The sequence below is a fragment of the Genypterus blacodes genome, unplaced genomic scaffold (assembly GCF_046128005.1).
Source record: "Genypterus blacodes isolate CSIRO-AG114 ecotype Tasmania unplaced genomic scaffold, CSIRO-AGI_Gbla_v1 ptg000104l_1, whole genome shotgun sequence".
Taxonomy (NCBI): Eukaryota; Metazoa; Chordata; class Actinopteri; order Ophidiiformes; family Ophidiidae; genus Genypterus; species Genypterus blacodes.
Genome location: NW_027466908.1, coordinates 877,452 through 899,380, shown reverse-complemented (window position 1 = coordinate 899,380; position 21,929 = coordinate 877,452). Strand labels below are relative to the sequence as shown.

The 21,929-nt window shown below is 47.3% G+C and overlaps 3 protein-coding genes across 4 annotated transcripts; all 3 read left to right on the top strand.

The window, feature by feature from the left end:
* Nucleotides 1-570: 570 nt before the first annotated feature.
* On the top strand, nucleotides 571-5,932 carry actr10 (actin related protein 10). Its single transcript, XM_076160212.1, has 13 exons — nucleotides 571-873; nucleotides 1,368-1,440; nucleotides 1,542-1,624; nucleotides 1,721-1,829; nucleotides 1,937-2,044; nucleotides 2,352-2,419; nucleotides 2,584-2,663; nucleotides 3,169-3,204; nucleotides 3,318-3,397; nucleotides 3,495-3,568; nucleotides 3,669-3,750; nucleotides 4,776-4,977; nucleotides 5,117-5,932. The coding sequence occupies exons 1-13, from the start codon at nucleotides 797-799 to the stop codon at nucleotides 5,296-5,298; spliced, it is 1,254 nt and encodes a 417-aa protein (XP_076016327.1). The 5' UTR covers nucleotides 571-796; the 3' UTR covers nucleotides 5,299-5,932.
* A 2,439-nt stretch (nucleotides 5,933-8,371) lies between these two features.
* Nucleotides 8,372-14,136, top strand: LOC143008456 (snake venom vascular endothelial growth factor toxin HF-like). Of its 2 annotated transcripts, none has more exons than XM_076160230.1 (7): nucleotides 8,372-8,764; nucleotides 11,045-11,078; nucleotides 11,174-11,370; nucleotides 11,484-11,563; nucleotides 11,638-11,667; nucleotides 11,751-11,816; nucleotides 13,629-14,136. In XM_076160230.1, the coding sequence occupies exons 1-7, from the start codon at nucleotides 8,693-8,695 to the stop codon at nucleotides 13,648-13,650; spliced, it is 501 nt and encodes a 166-aa protein (XP_076016345.1). In that variant the 5' UTR covers nucleotides 8,372-8,692; the 3' UTR covers nucleotides 13,651-14,136. The 2 variants fall into 2 exon arrangements, with proteins under 2 accessions (XP_076016345.1, XP_076016344.1); XM_076160229.1 differs by having other exon boundaries at nucleotides 11,748-11,816.
* A 1,369-nt stretch (nucleotides 14,137-15,505) lies between these two features.
* cipcb (CLOCK-interacting pacemaker b) lies at nucleotides 15,506-21,557 on the top strand. Its single transcript, XM_076160162.1, has 4 exons — nucleotides 15,506-15,834; nucleotides 16,606-16,775; nucleotides 17,150-17,313; nucleotides 18,324-21,557. The coding sequence occupies exons 2-4, from the start codon at nucleotides 16,652-16,654 to the stop codon at nucleotides 19,194-19,196; spliced, it is 1,161 nt and encodes a 386-aa protein (XP_076016277.1). The 5' UTR covers nucleotides 15,506-15,834; nucleotides 16,606-16,651; the 3' UTR covers nucleotides 19,197-21,557.
* Nucleotides 21,558-21,929: the final 372 nt, after the last annotated feature.

Here is a 21,929-nt window from a genome sequence, read left to right as displayed (position 1 = left end):
TGCTGGTGTGTAATTGAGCTACATCCATCTTTGTTCATCCACTTTTATTTGTTTTAAATCAGTGATTTTACAAGTTTATTCTTCGGTTTTGACTCCGAGCTCCACTGTAACTCTACAACATTCTGAATTCAGTCCACAAACGGTGCACAGTTAAATGTTTTGGGCCTGATTTGTAATTCAGGGATGCGGCACGAACCCTTCGGGAATGTTCGTCTCTTGTCGGGTTCTTGTTGAGCTCTAACCTATGCTGCGTTCATATGTTCCTCGTAAGCTCCCCCTTCCCAGACTCGAAGTCGTCATTACCACTCATTACTACTGTGCTCTTGAATAACAATAACAGTAGCGTAGTGTTTAGAATTAAAGGTATTTTAACGACACAGAACGTCTACATTGGCTACTCGGGTCCCAGAAAATCTGAGTTTCTCAATTGTAAATACGCCTACTTGCTTGCTTCCGACAGAACGTTAAGGCAGCATGAAAAGCAACCAGAGATAAGTAAGAGATGCTAGGTAGGATTTACAAGATTCACATTTGCGAATACAACTTTTTTTCTGCCATTAAAACGGATGAACAGAAAACTTGTATTTTCGCGATTAAAGGGAATTGTGATCCGAATGAGGCTTCATCTTTTCCAAACATAAAACAATTTTGATCAGGCAAAAAACACGACGCCAACGGGACTGTGAGGACCCGACCCAGCCCGACAGGAAGACAACAATTTTCCGATGCGATGAATGTCCACTGTCAACAATAACTGGTGATATCACTCCGGCCCTGACACGAACAAAACACAACCATGCCCTTATTTGACGGGCTGGGGAGCGGAGGGGAGAAGACCGCCATCGTCATTGATTTAGGAGCCGCGTACACAAAGTGAGTACCCCATTAGCTTCCCTCTATAAAGTACCCTGTCAGTTAGCACGGCATGCTAACAGGCAGCTAAACTCAGACAGCTAATGCTTTCATAGATCCACGTTTCCATGGTGCCGTGAATGGCAAAACACAAATAAATAGGAGTTACAATCTGGAGGTGAAGGCTCTAAACTGTGTCCAAAGATTCCTTGTTTACATGTTCGCTATTAATCACAACTGCATTTCAATACTTCTATACTAAACCAGAGAACACAGTTATGATTCAGTCCTTACACGTGTTTTGGTGTATGTGAGTGTGTGTGTCTGAACTGTTTGTTCTTGAACAGATCCCAGTTTATAAAAAAAGAGAAGAATCCTACTCAGGGGGATTCACATGATTGTCTGATCTTCTGCAGCGTTGGTTGATAATCAATGATCTCTTTGTCTGCAGTTGGTCTCCCCCTTTCTTCTGCACGTCAGGCCTTCTTATATAAATCATCATCTCTTTGTTGCAGATGTGGCTTTGCCGGGGAAACGGGGCCCAGGTTCATCATTCCGAGCGAGATCCAGAAACCGGGCCAGCAGCAGGTGAGACGGCGCTGTGTTGTGATCTCCGTGTGCTCATTCCAAAGGGCGGGGGGAAACAGGAAACGCATGTGTTGACCTCCTTTGTGATGTTTGTGTTTCAGCCCGTCAAAGTGGTTCAGTACAACATCAACACAGAGGAGCTGTACGTCAACCTCAAAGAGTTCATCCACATACTGTACTTCAGGTCAGACTCAGCCGCCTCACCCAGTCAGGCTTAGCCACACATGCTCAAGCGTTATAGTTCATCTAAACAGAACGTGTCCTCACGGTCTCCACTCAGGCACCTGCTGGTGAACCCTCGAGACAGAAGAGTGGTCATCATCGAGTCCATCCTCTGCCCGTCCCACTTCAGAGAGACGCTCACCAAGGTCTTCTTCAAACAGTTTGAGGTTCGAGAAGACATTCATCTGAGCCTGAATACAGCAGCTGCTTCAGTAATGGACCCGGCTCTAAACACGATGTCATCACTTAACCCTCCTGACTTGTTGTCTCCCAGGTTCCCTCTGTGCTGTTTGCCCCGAGTCACCTCATGTCCATCATGACTCTGGGGATCAACTCTGCTCTGGTGATGGACTGTGGCCACGCAGAGACGCTGGTGCTGCCTGTATCCTCCACTCATTAACCCTTTAGACGCCACAATACAAAGCCTCCACCACAGACGTCACTGGGGGGGAAAGCAAACGGGATTCATTGTGATCACGCAAGGAAATGGAATCATCTGGAACATTTCACAGCCTGACACAGATCATGTCAGGAGGCAGGGTTGAGTTTAGGATTTCAGATGCAAAAGGAATTCTGAAGCTTGGTGATAAGTTGTTTTGTTATTTGTCATTTCTACAAGCTATATTATTATGGTTGGTTTAGTTTGTTTCTTAGTATGTTAGTTTGTTGGGCCTTAACTCTGTACTCAGGTGTATGAGTGCACCCCCATACTGCCTGCATGGGAGGCTCTGCCTTTAGGAGGGAAGGCCATCCACAAGTAAGTACACCTGTGTGTGTGTGTGTGTGTGTGTGTGTGTGTGTGTGTGTGTGTGTGTGTGTGTGTGTGTGTGTGTGTGTGTGTGTGTGTGTGTGTGTGTGTGTGTGTGTGTGTGTGTGTGTGTGTGTGTGTGTGTTATAACTGTGTGTGTGTGTCCTCTGTAGGGAGCTGGAGGGTCTTCTTGTGGATCAGTGCACTGTGGACACAGACTCTACCAGTGGGCAGAGCGTTCCATCTGCTATAGGTAAATCCCGTGTAGCTGCATATACATCACATGTTTGAGTGACAGCGTAGAGAGCATGTTGGGTAATGGCTCCTACCCATCATGCCTCACTTCCTGTTCTGAAGAAGTTGATTCTGTGTGATGTTTGGGTGAATTCCTCTGTGTTGATCTTGGTTGAGGAAGCTTCTCTGAGCTTCAGTGTTGGAGGGAGGAGCTGCAGCAGCCTGAGGCAGGATTCATATCCAGTGTTCATCTGTAATCAAGGCAAACATTGTGGAGCTGCAGGAAGCAGAGTGAAGCTCCGTCTGTAATCAATCCTCAAACACACAGAACGCTGCTAAATTCCCCCAAATCCAACATCAGCACAGGTTTCTCAGTGTGTGTGTGTTGGTGTGTGTTCACTTTCAGTCTCACAAACCAAACACAGAGATGAAACCAGAAGTGAAAGTTCAATTTGTGCAGAAACGACACCAAGGAAATTAAAATGTCTCGTTCACTTCTCGTCTCTTTTCTTTCATCTTTTCAGGGACGATCCCAGAGGAGACGGTGGAGGACATCAAGGGTGCGTTTGAATTTCACCTCTCTTTGTCCCACACCACTCCTGATGTGTGTGTGTGTGTGTGGTGGGGTGTGTGGTGTTGTTTGTAACTGTTGCTGTGGTTTTGCTTCCTGCAGTCAGAACGTGTTTTGTCAGCGACCTGCAGAGAGGCCTGAAGATCCAGGAGGCCAAGTTCAACCTGGAGGGAACGGCTGAGGTGAGGGACGCTCCATGTGTCGGGTAGAGTCGTGTGTGTGTCTTCATATCATCTCGGTCCGTACTGAACGTTCTCGTCCCTTGTTGTGTGTTGGTAGCGGCCGGCCCCTCCTCCTGATGTGGATTACCCGCTGGGCGGAGACAAGATCCTCCATATCAAAGGCTCCATCAGGTGCTTCTTCATGTTTTGCTCCTTCAATAGAAACACAACTTGACTTTAGTCTTTTAGTTTTCTGGTTTGTGAGTTAAAGATGAACCTTTCTCCTCTTCAGGGACTCTGTGATGGAGATCCTGTTTGAACAAGACAACGAGGAGAAGAGCGTGGCCTCTTTGATCCTGGACACTCTGGTGAAGGTAGATGATGTCATTTCTCACACACACACACATGGTTGAGTTCAGCTTCCATGGATTTGTTCTGTAAAACAGGACGCGACTTTAAATTCATGTTCACTTCACACCTGCTACACCAGCATTAACCAGACTAAAGGGACGGGGCGGTGTGAGGGCTGAAACATCATTCCTGGTTGCCATAGGAACACTGTAGAAATGACTTGCAATTCACTTGAAAGTGTGAAGCAGGTGATGACAATGGAGGACGATTTCAGTCAAGTGTTTGCCCGACGTTGTGTGAAACTTCAGGTCAAATTCAGGTCAGAGTGGGGGTGGAGGAGAGAGAAAGAGAGAGAGAGAGAGAGAGAGAGAGAGACTGCAGCGTGCCTATGCATCACTTATCCGCAGCCTTTGGTTTGCCGCAGACCTGTGACTTTCTTTAAAGCCTTCTTAATACACACACATATATATACACAGCAGCCTTGTAGTGCGGTTACCATGGCAACGCTGAGCCGATGCGGTCCTACTGGCCTGACAACGGCGTGCTGTTGTGCGCGGGGAGCGGCTCTGACACACTCTGACACTTTGACTTTGACACGCTGGGCTCACACTCCTCACACTCACACTCCTGCTTTCAGTCGGAGTCGCTGCTCCTCCGCACGCTGCAGGAGGCGCTGCGGTTAAGTGAAGCCTCTCACAGCTGCCGCCATCCATCTTGTTTTTGTTTACGTCTCGGGCTGCACTCAGGCTGATGAAGCTCCTCCGGCAGCCTCGTCTCCTCCTGCAGCGCTGATATGAGGCGACAAACCCCAGGAGGATTAATGAGGCTTCATCTCTTTCATCTGCACGCTTTTATTTACAAGATATTAGGAGATGATGAGCTAAATAAATGAATAAAACAAGAAATCCATCACACGCAGGGCCGGCAGATCACTTTTGTTACGAGTTTCATGTGCAATTGCTGAATTTTTTCTGTGTCTGTGTGTGTCTGTGTGTGTGTGTGTGTGTGTGTGTCTGTCTGTGGGTCTGTGTGTGTTTGAACCCCTCAGTGCCCCATTGACACGCGTAAAGTGCTCTCTGAGAATCTGCTGGTGATCGGCGGCACGGCGATGCTGCCCGGCTTCATGCACCGCCTGCTGGCAGAGATTCGCCTCCTGGTGGAGAAACCCAAGTACTGCGACGTCCTGGCCAGCAAGAGCTTCCGCCTCCACGCACCGCCCGCCAAACCCAACTGCACCGCCTGGCTGGGAGGTCAGACATGGAGCTCTGTGTGGAATCGGGTCGTTTGGGTTCTTATGAGTCTGGAGGCCGATTCACACACACACACCATTACAAATATCTTCTCATGCCTGTAGATCTGTTTGAACCCCGACCTTCCTCTTCTCTCCAGGTGCCATCTTCGGGGCGCTGCAGGACATCCTGGGCAGCCGCTCGGTGTCGAGGGATTACTACAACCAGATGGGTCGCATCCCGGACTGGTGCTGCCTGAGCTCCCCTCCGCCCGAGTCTCTGTACGAAGCAGGGAAGACCCCGCCTCCGCTCATGAAGAGAGCCTTCTCCACAGAGAAATAGAACATCCTGTCACACACACACGGGCCCCGGTCCTCCCCCGGTCCCCCTCACCACAGAAGAGCTCAGTATTCTACAAACGTAACATCAACCTGTTTGATATCCAGCAGCCTTCAAGTCTGAATGCACTGATTGTGGGCTGATGGATGAGTTTAGAAAGTTGAACTTCACCTAATCAGACAAGAATGCTGGCAGTTACACTTAACCTTAACATCAGTGTGTGAAGGGGATCCTAGTGTTTCCATTTCAAACCATTTCTCTGTGTAGACAAACCTTTGAGGCCCTTCATGCTCAGGCTCAGTCATCATTCCAGTTTGTTTCTGCTGAGTCATAGTTAAATAGTGGAACAGCTTCCTAACTTTAGCAGAAATTTCTTATCTGAGCCCTGAAAACGACACAAACAGCTGATTGGCCGTGTGGAAATCTGACTTCCTGGTCCGACTCGGCGCCCCGTGTTCACCCAGAAAAGACTCGATGTTTGACTTATTTATTGTTTGTGTTTTACAGTGTTAAGTAGTGGCGGTCATTAAAGCCTTCTTCAGCCGGTGACCTCTCGCTCTGTAAACCCTAAAGTTCAGCCGTTGGATAAATAAATGTGGCTGGGAATCTTCAAAGACCTCCCCGGAGCTGAAGCCGACCTGTTTTCTCAGTGTCATTTTTAATCCTGCGATGCTGCGTGTTTAACAAAATGGAAAAATTGATAGCTTTAAATATTTACCCAGGAAAGAGCCGATCGGTCAGGGGTATTGTTTGAAGACTATGAACAACATTCCCTCTTTGCTGGAGTCATGGAAGAGCTCGCAGATGCCACAGCTCACCTCTCTTAATGTTCCAGACACGGATAGAGGCTTAAAACTCCAACTTGGACCGGGGCCTGAGGTTCAGAACCCGACCTGGACCCGGACCTGTGACCTCAGAGTGCTGCTCCAGTCTGACGCCACTCAGAGGTCCTATCGTGTTTGGAACCTGAGCCCAGTAGCCGTCTGACGGATTTGTGTCCGAGTCTGGGCGGTTTTGAACCCTCAATTCTGTCAGATTGTCCGTTTCTTTTCATAGGTCAGCTGGAGGAAAGGGTGAGTCTGCCAGATGACATACTGTATGTTCCTAATGTTTACGTTGCGTCTCCCTTATTATAAATCAGCTGGGTTTATTCCACACGGACACAAAGTCACTGTTGGAGTCTGCGTGTGTCCATGAATGGAAGCGCATCTGTTTGGACCCTTGGGTCACATTCAGTCCTCTGTGTTGCCCCCTCCTCCCCCCGAAGCTCCTGTGGGCTTGGGAACCAGTAGCATTACCCAGAATGCACCTGCAGGTTAAGATTGGCAAAAACAAAGTCTGGGAAAACCGACGCGGTGAGAGAGGGGTCAAAATACAAAAGAGACATTTATGGAATTAAGTTAGAACAATTTGAGGGGGAAAAGTAAAAATAAAAGGCAGAATATTTCCACCAAAATGAGAATTTAATTGAAATCTTTGTGATATTATGGGATATGTGTAATATGCAGCCCAGAGTTTGACTCCGGTCCAGTTGTTTCCCAGCGTTCCCTTCCGCGGCCTCGACCACATCTGAGGAGCTGGAGATGCTGGGTGACCTCTGAGACGGACCGCACGGAGCCGCACGCCCCCACCTGCTGCTGCGACGGGCCAGGGAAACCCCGCGCTCCCTCCATGGGTACTGGGACTGGAGCATCGCCGCGGTTCCCAGAGACAGGAAGCAGCAGCTGCGTGCGGTGACCTCTGCTTATCAGACTGGGAAGACCGAGCGGGAAGGGGAGGGAGGGGGGGGGGGACTCCCTGACCTCTGTGCAGTAAAGTTCATTACTCCTGCCTGTAAGTAGCGTCGACAAACCACCGAGCGGAACAATGAATCCTGCGAGGTACGTGATACATTAATTGGTTCCTCGTGTACGAGGCGAGGAACGTATGACTCCCCCATCGGAGCATGCAGCGAGCGTGGCGAGCGGGGAGGAATCAACCATCTCCAGTTCTCTCAAGAGACTTTGATCCAAAACACACTGACCATAATTAGCCCCGTTAATCACACTGAGCTCCTGGTCAGCCTTCAGGCATTTGTGTGCTCGTGGGCTGAGGCCTGCAGGCGGAGCAGGAGACTAATAAGGCCGCCGTCCGCTCAGGGATTTCTGGGAAGTGAGGACACAAACTAGAAAAGCCGGTTAGTGCCTGACAGCGTTACAGGTCAAGTAGCTCGTCCTGTACTTTGCACGGTGTGTGAGTGTGTGAGTGTGAGAGTGTGAGAGTGTGTGAGTGTGTGAGTGTGAGAGTGTGAGAGTGTGAGAGTGTGAGAGTGTGAGAGTGTGAGAGTGTGTGAGTGTGTGAGTGTGTGAGTGTGAGAGTGTGAGAGTGTGAGAGTGTGAGAGTGTGAGAGTGTGTGAGTGTGTGAGAGTGTGAGAGTGTGAGAGTGTGAGAGTGAGAGAGTGAGAGAGTGTGTGTGTGTGAGAGAGAGAGAGAGAGAATGGGAGAATGGGATGACCTCAGACCCACTGTGCATGCTTGTGCCAGGACTCAGAGGGGTATGGGTGTATAAACACACACACACACCCACCCAGAGTTGTTGTTGTGAGGTGATCTGACCCCTGACCCCTGCCAACCTGCCTTTCGCTGTCATTGGGGTCTGAGGGTTTCTGGTAGAAAACATGGAGAGAAAACAGTACACACACACACACACACACACACACACACACACACACACACACACACACACAGTGAGAGACCGATCAAACCCCGGCTGCTTATCTGACTCTTCTGTACACAAACCAGCCAAGGCCAAAATTACCTGAAACAATGTTTCGATATAATGTTTCGGCGACTCTCCAAGCTCCACTGTGTACATAAACACAGTATGTATGTGGCACACACACACACACACACACACACACACACACACACACACACACACACACACACACCCTCACACACACTCTGTCTAGTGTTCACTGAGGTTTTATTCTTGTTTATAATAACTTGAGACAGGAATAACTTTGTGGGGGGTGGACTAAGCTGTGTGAGAGAGAAATGGACAGAGAAAGTGACCATGCAGAGAGAGAGAGAGAGAGAGAGAGAGAGAGGCAGACACAGGGACAGGCAGGCACATCATGAGAGAGACAGACAGACAGAGGACAGTGAGACAGCTCAGTACCCTCTTCAGTGACATCCTCCTCCTCCTCCTCTTCCTCCTCGTTGGCCCCTCCGTGTGACTGGCAGCTCTATATATTCTCAGGTTTTGGCGCAACAGTCCGCATCCAGCTGCGCACTGCGGGGCTGCGCGCCGCTCGGCCGAGCTCCAGCCGCTTCAGCCGCTTCAGTCAGAGAGGAGAGGAGGCAGAGCAGAGGAGACAGAGGAGAGGAAGCAGGGACCTGCTCGCGTCCTGGAAACATGAACGGGAACTTATCCTTTGGAGTTTCTCATCTCCTGGTGGTTTTCCTCCTGCAGCGAGCACCTGCGCAGGTGAGTCAACTTGTGTTTGTTTGTTTGTTGCTTTGTTTTTTGCTATTTATTATATTTTATCTAATTTACATACATATTTAATGTTTTTCCCCGTTTTATTCTTTATTTTGTGGACATGACAGCATAACAGATTCAGGTTTAATGATATATTACTTGTTTATTCTTTTATTTTTGGTTCGTTTGACGTCATAAAATGTTCCTATCATACAATTTGCAGTAATAGACAATATGAAACTTTAAAGTCCAGTTTTATTCTACATTCCAGGTCAAATCAAACTTTGTCTCACTTGTATTCAGTTTGTTTAGATGTTCTTTACTTTGACAGATGTCGTGTTGTGTTTGATAAAAGTATGTATTTATATCTTTGTCTTCCTCGTCTTTAGTCTTTAAGTGTGACTCTCATTAACTCTTCACGTGAAAAAGCGCTAATGAGAGTCACGTCAGACCGCGCCCCGCCCCTCCGTGTCCCTGTGAGAGGTTGCCATCCGCAACGAGCTGTGTTTTGATTGGCTCCGGCCCACAATGACACTGAGCACATTAAGCAGTTTGGGATGTGAACATAACGGTCATCATCACTCATCCTCATATTGACTCTGACGCAGCTGCAGCATCTCAGCAGATCTCACACGAGGTTTACAGAGACACAAATCTGAGATGAAGACCAGAAGCGGAGCAGCAGAGTGAAAGATGAAGCCTGAGCTGAGCCTCCATCCGCGCCTCTGTATCACTCTGTAATTAAATTGGAGGAAGTTGCTAGCTGACAGGCAGTGCAGTTATTACCTGCGGCGGAGCAAAGCTAATGCAGGTTTGGAGACTCCTGGAGCTCCCGTGGGTGCTGTGAGGGTGCAGAGCTCCATATATCTGTCTCCCTTTGCTCAGGTGCTGATGAAAACATGGACTCCGGTTAGTGTGGGGAAGCTTCAGAGAGCTGTGAGGGATTATAAATGGAACCTGATGGAGGAGCCAGGAGCAAATGTATCAGGTTGAGCTCAATCGACTTTGGATTGGAAGACTAATGTTGGCTTTAATGTACAGAGAAGTCAATTACTAAGGTAAACATGAACACAATATCATGTAAAAGAGGATGATGCCCCCTGATCAGAACGTGACTGAATCATAAAGGCTTCAAGATTCATTTAGTTTGAGTACAAATATCAGGTTAAATGATTTCCATATAGATTTGTGAATCTGTGTCCTGCCTGATAACAACATAGAGGTTCAACATTGCATTCTGATATGAAAGCACAAAGTCTGAATCGATGTTTTCCTGCCAGAGAGAAAGCAATTCACATCATAGGCTTGCTGGGATAATAACACTAAATAATGATGGATCCCTTATAGCATCTGGAGTTTAATCTAGCAAAACCCTCATTAGAACAGTGATGTTCCGTAAAATGATTGAAAGCTGTTTTTGTTCTGGGTAACTCCCTGATGACGGAGAGGAGAGGACAGCCTGAGGACAAGACAAGGACAGGATGAGGACAGACTGGAGAAGAAAAATAACCCAAACTGTTTTTGTTTAAAGGAATGAAAGATAGTTTACACGAAGGAGAAAGAGCAGGGACAGAAAACAAAATGAAGATGGATCACTTTGAGTAGAACCTCCCACCGTGCAGAGGCAGAGGCAGATGTTCGCCGTGCTGCTGTCCTGCAAACAGAAGCTGCAGACGCCTCAACGTCCTCAAACTGCAGCCATGCTTCGGCTCCTGCTGCAATATCCGATTAATGCTGGTAGAAGACTAAATGTTCTTACCTCAGCCAATGTTTCTGATCCACGTCAGGTGAGAAGAATCCCATATAGGGACGCACGCTGTCACCATAGAGACCCCCCCCCCCCCTCCCTCCCTTGACTCAAATGTGGTCCAATGTAATCAAACACCAAAAGCCAACAAAGAGTTTCATTTCTCAAGCACACACACATGTGAACAGACAGAGGGGGCAGCTTGGAATCAAAGAGGAAAACCACCGGAGTAGAAAGCCAAGAACAACTTAGGAGCCTTTGTGCATCTGCCATGGAATCTGAGGAAAGAAAGGAGAAGAATGAAGAAACACACTTCAGCAGAGACATGTGATGACATTCCTGCATTATTTTATTACATAGTTCATGCACATTTCCACACACACACATTTATTTGTATCAACGTCACTGTCACTACAGCTCTCTGCCACATGAGGGCGCTGTTTTACTGCTAAGTGAACGTGCTGCTGTTTGTGTCCATTCAGCTCTCTGGATTTGAAGTGTTCAGAGTTTTTAATCGATTGCTTGCGTGTTCTTCGTAGATTTCACACCCGGCAGCAGAAAGCCACCCACGAGGTAATAATGATGCAGCAACTCCATCCATATGTGGTGTCAGCGTTTTTTGGCTTGATGGAATTGATCGCTAAAGCTCAGTGTGTCTGTGGTTGCAGTCATGGCCTTCAGCGAGGTGTGGACCAGGAGCCTCTGCAGGCCCATGGAGCAGCTGGTGGATGTGGAGCAGGAGTACCCAGGAGGGCTGGAGTACATCTACAGCCCCGCTTGTGTCCCACTTTGGCGATGCTCCGGTTGCTGTGGCGATGAGAGCCTGGATTGTCACCCTGCCCTCGAACGCAACATCACTCTGGAGGTCTGGAAGGATGATGAGCTTCGTAAATATCTGTCATGTTTATGTTAAGTTAAAGCCGTACGACTGGGAACAACATTCAGCTCAGTTTTGTAACTTTTCCCTTTGTGTCTCAGGTGTTGAGGATCAATCCCACAGGGAAGTCCAGCCATTACGTGGAATTGACATTTTTGGAGCATCAGACGTGTGAATGCAGGTGAATCCCACTGTTCCAAACACAAACTGAGACTTTGATAGAGCTGCTAACCACCTGTTTCTTCCTGTTTTCAGAGCCCGACAGCAACATCTGAATAATGAAAGGTCAGTAGATGAACATTTTGATTCACTATTCTTCATCACATCAACTTGTCTTCACTCCCTGCTCTCCTCTGCCTCCCCAGCAGCACTCAGTCTATTAAGAATCGAGCTCGGAGGAGAAAACACAGGAAGATGGCAAGGGGCTGTGGCAAGTAAGAGATGGACGACCCCCATGTGGTGCACACACACACACACACACACACACACACACACACACACACACACACACACACATACACATACACACACACACACACACACAAATAATAATGTTTGGACATTTATGGCAACATTTATCACTTTCTCCCGCACACTGTTGGACTACCAAGGGCAGATGAGATTAAAGTGTATCTGTGTAGCTTCCCTCCGTGTCAGCACTACAATCCACAGGCTGCGCTCCAGAATCTGCCCAAGGCTGCAGAGTCCAGTACGAGTTATTTATCCAAGGCCACAGATATGTGCAGACCCAGGCAGTCGCCGGTGCAAAAGCAAAGATACACATCACATCAGACAAAAGCACTGAGGCCCCACAGTCCTGATTTCACTCTTTGGCCATTATGAAGCCAGACCTTTACAATTACACTTTGGAATCCAATGTGTTACATGGATTCCTCATGCAAATTCATTGTACGGATCTACACTCAGTGGGGAGTTAGACACATGTGAACAGGAAAACACCAAGCATCTCTCTCTAATGTTGCATCCAAAACATGGATTTCTGTGTACATTTGACTTTTACAATCACTCGATCACTTGAACTAAAGAACCTCCCTGTAGTATCTCATGGTATTGTTAAAGTTTTCACGTACATGTAAACATAGTGACTGAAACTGTGAGTGTGAGAAAAGTGAGTGTTTGTGAACTCTGAAACTAGGTCAGCTGGTTAGTGCAGGCCTACTGGGTTCCAGGTAACACTGAGGTTAAGGTGGAAGGAGCATTAACAGAGCGGAAACCTCAGCAGACTGAGAGTTCATGACCTCAGCCAGAGCTCGCTCCCCGATCATACACACCGCCGTCGCCCTTGCCACATGCTGTGAGAGTCGTACGCCGTCTGCATGCAGGCGTTCTCCCCGAGAGGCAAAATAGCCCCACAATTCTGTGACGAGGATGGAGCGAGTGGTGAGGGATTACGAGGAGATGCCAGGAGGTAGAAGAGGCAGAAAGAGGAATCTAGGTCAAGGCGGGGGAGGGGAGGTGTATACACTCCTCACTAAAAGACACTATCATCACCTTTCAAGCTTTGGAGTGTGTTGTGGTGCATGGAGGGAAACAGAGCAGCAGAGGCGTCAGCAGGTTCACAGAGGTCACTGAGGCCATGGCAGTTTGTTAGCGCTGAGGCGGCGTTTGAGCGCTTTAATGGCTCTCCTAACCTTTAGAATCTGCCTACATGTTGGCCCAAGTGCTACTTTTGCCTCTTCAGAATTGACACTTGGCGGTGAGAAATGTGCGGAATGTGAACAGTTGTTAACAATTGGGAAGCTCAAAGAGTCCAATCGTTCCAAGCCTCCTCTCGAGTGGCACCAGTGTGTAAATGATGCTCTTACTCAAGTTCTGTAAGTGCGACATCACCAATTTCTGTGAGAGATATTAATATTTAGGAACATTCCCATTTTGGGGTCTGGGAGCGGCAATCCAGCAACACTACCAGACCTCATGAACTACCAACGCCAGAGTGGACCGGACTCTGATAATTAAGCGGACTTCCTGGTTTCCTGTAGCACCAGGCCAATGGAAGGGGGGTAGTTACTGTTCTTACCCAGAGGCCCATACAGAGAGGAGGAGCAGTATACAGATGTTGACCGTGACAAGAAAGTGGACAACAACTCAAAGGAACTTTATGTGACAGAGTTTCTTGAATTTAAGTTTGAAGTTTGTGTTACAGATATGTTCAGTCTGTCTCTCAGACTATGTCTTCACAGTGAATGAGGATGTAAGTAAGCAGCTGTGTTGTTGTTGTCTTTCAGGTGCCAGAACCCTCACATCTGATCGGCTCGTCTTGTCCCAGCTTGATAACAGAGGAGTGAATCTACCTGTGAGCTCATCAGAGATCATGTATCCCATCTTGTTTTCTTTGACATCCTTTATTTAGCGAATGACCGCCTTTATACCTGAGCGCTGTTGATAAATGGCCAATCAGGATCAGTCCTGCTAAAATAAGGCGTGAGATATAATATTAAATAATGAGATAATGAGCTTCTCTTAATGAGCACAATGAATGGGAGTCAGAGCATCAGCTTGTGATGTTATTCCATGATTTAATGTTCATATTTCATTGACTTGTTTTGTTATTAAGTTATTACTAAAGGCCTATCAGTTATTTCTCCTCTGGTGATGTCGTGCACAGCTGAAGCAGGACTGAAAATAGACGCCGTGTATGTATTTCTCTTTGTAAAGTGTTTTTCTAAGCTGTGTCCACCAATCCACACTGAAGCTACGCCATAAATTCATGAAATAAAAACACACTCACACACACTCAGAGTCTCTGTGTCGTCTCTGTGGTTGTCGCTGGTGTTAGTGATGTGAGGACACTGAGCTCTTTATCTGTCCAAGGCTCTCTGCTAACAGAGCTCAGGGGGGCTGCAGGAATGCACTGATGTGTGTGGCGTCCACAGCCTGGAGACACAGCGGTGCAGAGTCACAAAGTCAAACGCTGTAGTATCTGGGCTTGCTTTGAATATTTATGTTTTCATACTTTTCTGTTTACTCCACTTCATTTCAAGCTATAATTTATACTTTTACTTACTGTCTCTTTAGTAGACTGCACACTGCATGATTAAAGTCTGTGCTAAGTACATGTTACAGCCTTTAATTTCCATGTGGGTTTGCATTTGAACTTAGTTCCTTCTTTGCTGTTCACTATACTTTGGCTCCTGGCTGCAGGGATTCGTGTTCATTCAGCCATAAGAGCATAAGAGCGGGTGTGGGCCAGTTACACATGTGCCGATGTTCCGTTTCATGCCAATGGGAGGTTGTAGGTCATATGGGAAAGCCATGGCACATGTTTGATATCATTTTGTGATGGCCTCTATCACTGCCAGATCTCAGCCCAAATCAATCATTGTGAGATTCTGTACTCACGTGTTAGACATAGTTTCTGGCAGATAAAGGGAAAAGATACAAACAGGAGAAGACGGAGAGTAAAACCAAGGATTGTGGCCTGTTTCTTTCATTGACATTATTCTAGTTTCATTACACATTCTCACCTTATCTTGTTGTTTGACCTTCTTGGAGAGATGCCTTTAAAACATGAATTGGGCTTTTTTTTTTATCTCGCCAGCAAACTATTTTGGATCCAACGTGTAATGTAATTAAGTTTGTAACCTGCAAACTATAAACAAAAAAACTGATTATTTCCATTACACGTGTCCTCATCCACGTCCTCATCCCCGTTCAGCTGCACGGTGGTGAGTCAGTGTGATCCAGAGCTAAAGTCCTGCGGTTGATTCATTATGTCTGCACGTGAGAACGTTTTGTTCTGCAGCCGGGGGTCTGTTTACCTCCTGACACGCTCAGTGTAAACTTGCTCACAGCAGTCGTGTGTATTGTGCAATGTGCGGAACATGCCGCTCCATACATCACGTCACTGGAATCCCCGGCGGAGCTCATCAGATGCCTGCACAGAGGCGTGCAGCTTCGGGCTTTTAGAACGGAAACGAACACAATGTCCTCAGCTCACCACGGCTCTGCCAGGGTCACGTTTTGTGCCTCGCGTTGGTGCTGGACACACCGGCCAATCAGCAGCCAGCAAATTTAAATAATAGGCGGAGTAAGTGAGTACTACACACGAGACCGCGCCCACTATTGCCATATTTGGAAGCGTGCCTCGTAGACCGTCCCGACTCTGCTCTCTCTCCCCCCACAAAGTGACGCTCTGCTCGGTCAGTGAGCCGCTGGGACGTCCGCTGCCCGCAGACGGGTTCGTGTTTTCTTCGCGTGTAATTGGACGCGGGAGGACACCGGGTGTAGCTCCGCATGTGAGCGCGCAGACGGGGGCGTGTCCCGGCAGGTCTCGTGTACGCGACCGTGGAACACCGAGTTCCAGTCCCCGACAACAAGCAAGCAAGCAGAGCAAAGAGAAGCAGACAACGAGACACAGCAGAGAGTCGGACCTGGCGGAGAGGGCTTCTTCACGGCTTAACGAACCGTCTTTGGATCGACACCAAAAGCAGAGTGAGTAGTTTATTTAATATATAATGTTGTTGTTGTTTATTATCAGATTAATTGTTAATTGTTGTGGTATAAACGCGCGCGGTACTTAGCGGGTATTGCTAACAGTAGCTTACGTTTTTTGTCGCTTTAGCTCCTGAGTTACTTCTCTCTTAAATTATTAAAATTCTTTTCTATCCAGTTTTGTGTCGTTCGAAGCTTTTAAAAAAGCAGTTTTGTAGCTCTGCGCTCATGTCGGAGAGGTTGTAAGCAAACCGTTTGTAGTGTTTGGTGATATTCTGTTTGGTGAGTGACGCTGCTGAGATCAGACACAGCGCGGCTGGTAAACACCAAGGCGAAGAATGTTTATCTTTAAAATGTACATAAAAGTAAGATTTTATGTATTTAAAGATAAAGATTTAGTTTAGTCTCCGGTCTTCTCAGTATAATGGAGTTGTGTAGCAGCACAGAGTCAACGCACTAAACCGGAGTAATAGTTTAATAAACACATTTATAACTAAAACTCTATCTTCTTGCAAGACAATAAACGTTAAACAGTAATATTCTCCATTAAACACAATATGATGAAGATGAAGGTGCAGGAGAGAACATTGTACCTAAATAGTGAAGCAGGGTGATACTGTGTGTGTTTAAGCTCAGTCTGTGTGTGTGTATGTGTGTACATGTGTCAGTGTCCTAAACGCCTTACTGAGGTCAGAAGGTCAAAGCAGTGTGTCTTTGCATCTCCTGCTGTGTGTAACATCAGAGGGCCGTCTTGCTTGTTGTGCTCCTCAGCTTGACCCTGTGAGATGCTGGTGTAGTTCCCTGGAGCAGCGACATCATGATGGCTACAGCAGGAACAAGCAGCAAGAGGAAGGCAGAGAGTCACGGCAGGACCACGGGCAAACCACGCAGCATGAGGGCGGCCGGCTGCAGAGACTCGGAGAGAGACTCTGGATTCTCAGGTGTGATGTCATCCTCTTTCCTTTTACTATGACCTCTGACTGGCACGCTGATGGGCGTGTGTGTGTCGGTGTGTTGGCAGGGAAGACGGCAATTAAATTTTATTACTGCCCTGGATTTTGTTTTCTCTTTTCTTTCACAGTATGAGATCAGGTGTGTGTGTAGGCGTAGGCATTTAGATAAGGTTCCTGCTCTGGGGCACTGAAGTGTGTTTACACTGTAAAGTATCTAATAGGAACAGAAACATACAAGCACCAGAATATTAGCAATTTTGGGAAATCCTGATATTTGTATTGATTTGTTGTTGTTTGTCTCATTTTGTCTGATTTGCCGGTCTCATCCTTTTCTGCTTTCTTTCCTCCCTCTGTCGTCATAGACACCAGCTCGGAGCACATGAGCACCAGGGACTCCATGGACTCGGAGGCGTCCCCCCGCCCCGCTGTGCAGCAGGGGTCCCGGCCCTCTCAGCTTGCTATGGTGGGAGGCTCCTACTCCAACCTTTCCCCCATGATCATCATGAACAACGTCCTCCTGAATCAGGTGAGCCATAACTCAGAGACATAAACCCTCCGTGTGGATCCATCTGCACTCTGCCTGTGATCTGTGAGACCATAAACTCGTCAGATGAGCGCGTTGTTTGGTTCTAGACAGCAGATAAAGTCACACACTCTGCATCCAGACTTGATTTAATGGATCGGCTGCCTCTCATTATCTAATAATCACATATTTCCCCTGTCTTGTGCCGCCTCCAGTCCAAACCTCAGCCTGGTGTCTCTGAGCAGCAGAGCTTTGCAGGCCACATGCGGAATGCGGCGCTTCGGTTTTTATTGCGGCTGCGTTTAACTCGTCGTTGCGTCACTCGCTTAAAAAAAGACCAGGCGCTCACAAAGCAAAGAGAAGAAGTAAACAAGCAAATGACAGAGACCTGAAAGATCCAGTTAGACGACTTAAACGCTGAGATGATGTCGGTTTAGTTTGTGTTTAACTCTTCATTGTTCAGAGGAACTCATTTTGGTACAATGCAGTTAAATTATCGTTGTCAAGTATTAGATTTTCCTTTTCAATTAAGTTCCAGTACGGTGACGGTGCCAGACCTTTATAGGCTCTGTAGACGAGAAGCAACATTTAAAGATCAATCCTGTGACACCCAGGAATGTAAAGTAGTATAGAATGTAAAGATGTCAGGCAGATAAACAAACCAATCAATCATTCACCTTCAGGAATGTAGAGAGGCACTCAGCTGTAACAAAGATTCTATAAGAGGAGCTCAGCTTTGTTTGGCACCAAGTCGCCCAAATCTGGTAGAATTTGGGCTTCTGGCCAGACGGCTGTGAGCCAGGACTTCCTCTCTCTGAGAATTAATCGTTGTTCACAGTTAGAGATGAGCTTTGCTGCAAACATCTGCAATAAATTCTCTAAACTTTGAAACGCGTCGCCAGGAAATCAGTGTTGATGTCCAGGATCGTTCATAAGTGTGATTGTTCATCAGCTACAATTATGAAGCTGTTGTGCGTTGGTTGTAACAGATGTATCTGTGTGTTGCTCTGCAGCCTGGAGAGAGTCCCCCGGCCCTGAAGCCCTGGAGCTTCGGCTCGGGCGTCCAGCAGCCTCAGGTGGTCTTCCTCCAGCCAGTCGTCTCTCGTCGAGCATCCTCCACCTCTAAAGAGTCTTCAAGACACAGACGGCCCAAGAAGTATCTTCCCTTCCTGAAATCCTACCCCAAGATTGCTCCTCATCCCGGAGACAGCTCCAGTTCCTCTGGGAGAGGAACCGACTCTTCATCTTCGTCCCGCTGCTCTTCTTCCTCAGGGTCGGATAGAGGAAGCAGGACTGCGTCCGGCCACCGGGATCGCTCTCACAGAGACAGACGTCAGAAGCGTCTGTCCGGTGGTGCTAGTAGCTCTGCGTCGACCACTTCCAGTCTTCCTCCGCCCCCGAGCTCCATGTCTCCTCTTCTTCAGCGCTGTCTGTCTCTACCCTCAGCAGAGATGAGTCCTGACAGTGAGAGACCTGCCTCAGTTATCAGCCAGCCGGACGCCGCTCCCTCCCCGTGTTTCACTCCTTCAAATCACAGCAGTTGTTCTAAAGACGACACGCTCCTCACCCCTCAGGCCGATCCAGAGGGCGGCTTCCCCGAAGACCACGAGCTCGCCGACGGCAACGAGGACGCCAAAAGGAAGCGCTTCTGCAACACTTACAACATCCTGAGCAAATCTGGGCTGCTGGACATCACACTCAGAACTAAGGAGCTCCTCAGGCAGAACCGACGCAGCCAGAGCGACCTGGAGCGGCTGAAGGAACAAACCGAACTCTTCTTCCAGGCGCTGAAGAGCGGCGACCCCAGCATCTGCCTCAAGCTGCAGGCCAGCCTGGAGGAGGACGAGGGGGAGCAGGACGCCCTGAGCAGCTGCGAGGCAGATTAGACCCAGAGCGGCTCCACAAGTAATCCTTCAGACTGGGAAGGGGAAAGGACAAGGGGGGACAGATGGACCAGAAATAATGTCCTCCACACACACACACACCTCCACCCCCACCCCTACTCGCTCACTTGCCCACTCACTCTCTCAGTGCTGTGGCCTAAATCCTGCCGTAGCCCGCGGCTGGACGTCCCGCCACATGACACTGAGCGACCTTTCCTCTCTGCTGCACGGTCGCCCCTTTATTTATCGGTAATCAATCGCTCACACGCGGGCAAATCAATGAGCCGATAGCCGAGGGGGGAGACTTGTGTCCGAGGTACAAAAGCAAAGCGGGTTTGCTCTCTGAAGCTGCGTGAGAACCGGATCAGTGTGTGACACAATGCGGCCGCCTCAAACCACACATATCAGCGGGCTGGTAGCCATGACAACGTGATTAGGGGGATTTTTGCGGCAGTCTTCATCGGTCATAGTCGGAGGAAGCTGTTTCACATTTAAAGTGATGACTGGGCAGTTTAACGGAGCGTCACGGTGTTCAGCTCTGAACTCAGAGCGGCGAGGTTTTGTCACTTTGATGCGTCGACTTCATCTAAACGTCTTCAAACCTGCCGAGTCAGGATTTTTTTTTCAATTCTGCTCTGGTGCCTGAAGCTTTAGTCTCTGTTGCATTCTGGGTGCTAAAGGTGGATAATTGGACTCCACCAGCTTCAGGTTTGTGAGTGCAGAGCTTCCCGTCGCTCCGTGCGTTTACGTCACGCCGGAGCTTCACTTAAACACGAGGAGGCAATAAAGCTAATGGATAAAGATTTTAGGTTTTTTTCCAAACATCACGCTTGCAGATCAGCGAAGCTTTGTCCGCTAACGAATCGATGCGTTCTCAGTGGGAGTGGGCGTCGGCCTCCTCTGTGGGAGAGTTTGCCTCATAATTGGGATCATGCAGCGTGAGAACGGAGCGATGGTATTGATTCTCTTCTCCGTGTAAACAGCTGAGTCTCGTTCTTCTATCGGACGTAGCGACTGCATGTTAACGTACTGACCGTAATGTTTATCGGTGGTTTGTGTGCAAGTTGTTTTGTTTTTGTGACATTGTTTTGTTTTTTTTATACCTGTGGACATAATTTAATGAGTCAATGTTGTCTTATTCAAGTGCATAATCTGTCTCTCGATCAGAAGTTGTGTGAAACCATCAGACTGTTCTCTCTCTGACTGCAGAGATGTCACGTCCGCCTTTCAGTCCACAAACAAGGGATGAAAGAGTTCCAGGTGGCGCTTCGTGACATTTAAACATCTCTGCTTCGGTGTAAATCACAGCCTTAATATCCAAACCTGAGTCACGTCAAAGAATCGAGCAGTTTTGCACTAAAATCTCAGCAGAGTGGATTTCTGAGCAGGATCTCGTGGCAGCTATGACGGCTCGAAGTGGACTTGCAAATTTCTCTCTTTTTTTTTAAGTTACTTGAAGTGCATTTCAGGGCATCGTCAGCACGTTTAGCGTAAACGTGTTTTCATTCTTGTGCACTCGTGTGTGTGTGTAGCGTACACGGACTGCACAGCGTCGTCCACATCGTCAGGTATTTTTCTATTTGTACCTTTCCACTGCATTTTGTTTCATATTCTTTGTATTTAACTCGATCATAATATTTATTGTGATGATTATAAACGTACTTCCTGTACTTGTGTTGTTGCTTGTGAGGAGCACCTCAAGCCAGGGGGGGTGGACACGGTTTTCTACTTTTACAGTCTTAGTCCACATGACATCACCCTTTTCAGACGGTGATGTAATCGTGCATTCTGAACTCTTCAAATTCACAAACTCCATCCACATGTTGTGAAAAGGACATCGCAGCGGTTTAGTGGCGTGTTTCTGCCTTAATCGTCCTGATCGGCAAACATCAACGTGTTCCGTCAAACTAGTGAAATTATATCTCTGACATTTCAACGTTTCAATGAGTTATTGTAGGATTTTAAGGTGCCAAAATTGTGACGGAGGCAAAAGCAAACAAAGGCAAAATAATGTCTGTGCTTCATTCATCCTTCAGAGTTTGGATGCTGTGAGAATGTTGTTGTTTTTGGAGCAATTATGCAACACCTGGGGAGGACAATTTACACATCCAACACTCAACACCTCAGTCAAACTTTCAACAAGGGACGGTTTATAAGAGAAATAATGATCTCCACTCCATTTTGTAGGAATCCGTGTTGCTGTAAGGTTCAGTTTGATTTGGTGGCCTTATGCCGGCATCTTCCTATTTTTCTGATCTTGCGAGTGTTTTTTTCACAACATAATCCATGTTTCAGGTTCATTTGAACTTGTTTGCTCCCATTGAGTTTTGTATTTTTTAGTTTTTATTGTGGACTCTGATCTCTGGTTAGGCTGTGTTTACATGGGTCTGTAATTTCTCGTTGGATTCTGTTTGTTATTGACCGTTGATTTTTGTTTTTTAATTGAAAGCACAATAAACAACTGGAGTGTAAATAGTTGTGGTCTCTGCTCATTCTATGATGCTGAATATTGTGTTTCTCTTAAGGAAATGCTGCGATATTCAAAACAAAAAGACACATTTTAAGTTGCTTATCTATATTTTGGCAGTAACTCTGGATGAAAAGATCTTAAGCCTTAATAAATGTGTTTTACCGAAATGAGTTTTTTTTTTCTTCTATCTTATCTTCCTAGAATTATAAATGTAATTATGTTTACACTGGTCTTTGCATGACGCGCCTCAGTGTTGTAGTAGTATT

Bases quoted from the DNA above. Each gene is read 5' to 3' on its own strand.
- actr10 (XM_076160212.1), top strand. From the start codon at position 797: ATGCCCTTATTTGACGGGCTGGGGAGCGGAGGGGAGAAGACCGCCATC. The intron at 1,441-1,541 runs GTGAGACGGCGC...TTTGTGTTTCAG, and splicing joins AGAAACCGGGCCAGCAGCAG to CCCGTCAAAGTGGTTCAGTA. The intron at 3,569-3,668 runs GTGCTTCTTCAT...TCTCCTCTTCAG, and splicing joins CATATCAAAGGCTCCATCAG to GGACTCTGTGATGGAGATCC.
- LOC143008456 (XM_076160229.1), top strand. From the start codon at position 8,693: ATGAACGGGAACTTATCCTTTGGAGTTTCTCATCTCCTGGTGGTTTTC. The intron at 8,765-11,044 runs GTGAGTCAACTT...TGTTCTTCGTAG, and splicing joins TGCAGCGAGCACCTGCGCAG to ATTTCACACCCGGCAGCAGA. The intron at 11,668-11,747 runs GTCAGTAGATGA...CTGCCTCCCCAG, and splicing joins CAACATCTGAATAATGAAAG to CAGCACTCAGTCTATTAAGA.
- cipcb (XM_076160162.1), top strand. From the start codon at position 16,652: ATGATGGCTACAGCAGGAACAAGCAGCAAGAGGAAGGCAGAGAGTCAC. The intron at 16,776-17,149 runs GTGTGATGTCAT...CTGTCGTCATAG, and splicing joins GAGAGACTCTGGATTCTCAG to ACACCAGCTCGGAGCACATG. The intron at 17,314-18,323 runs GTGAGCCATAAC...GTTGCTCTGCAG, and splicing joins ACAACGTCCTCCTGAATCAG to CCTGGAGAGAGTCCCCCGGC.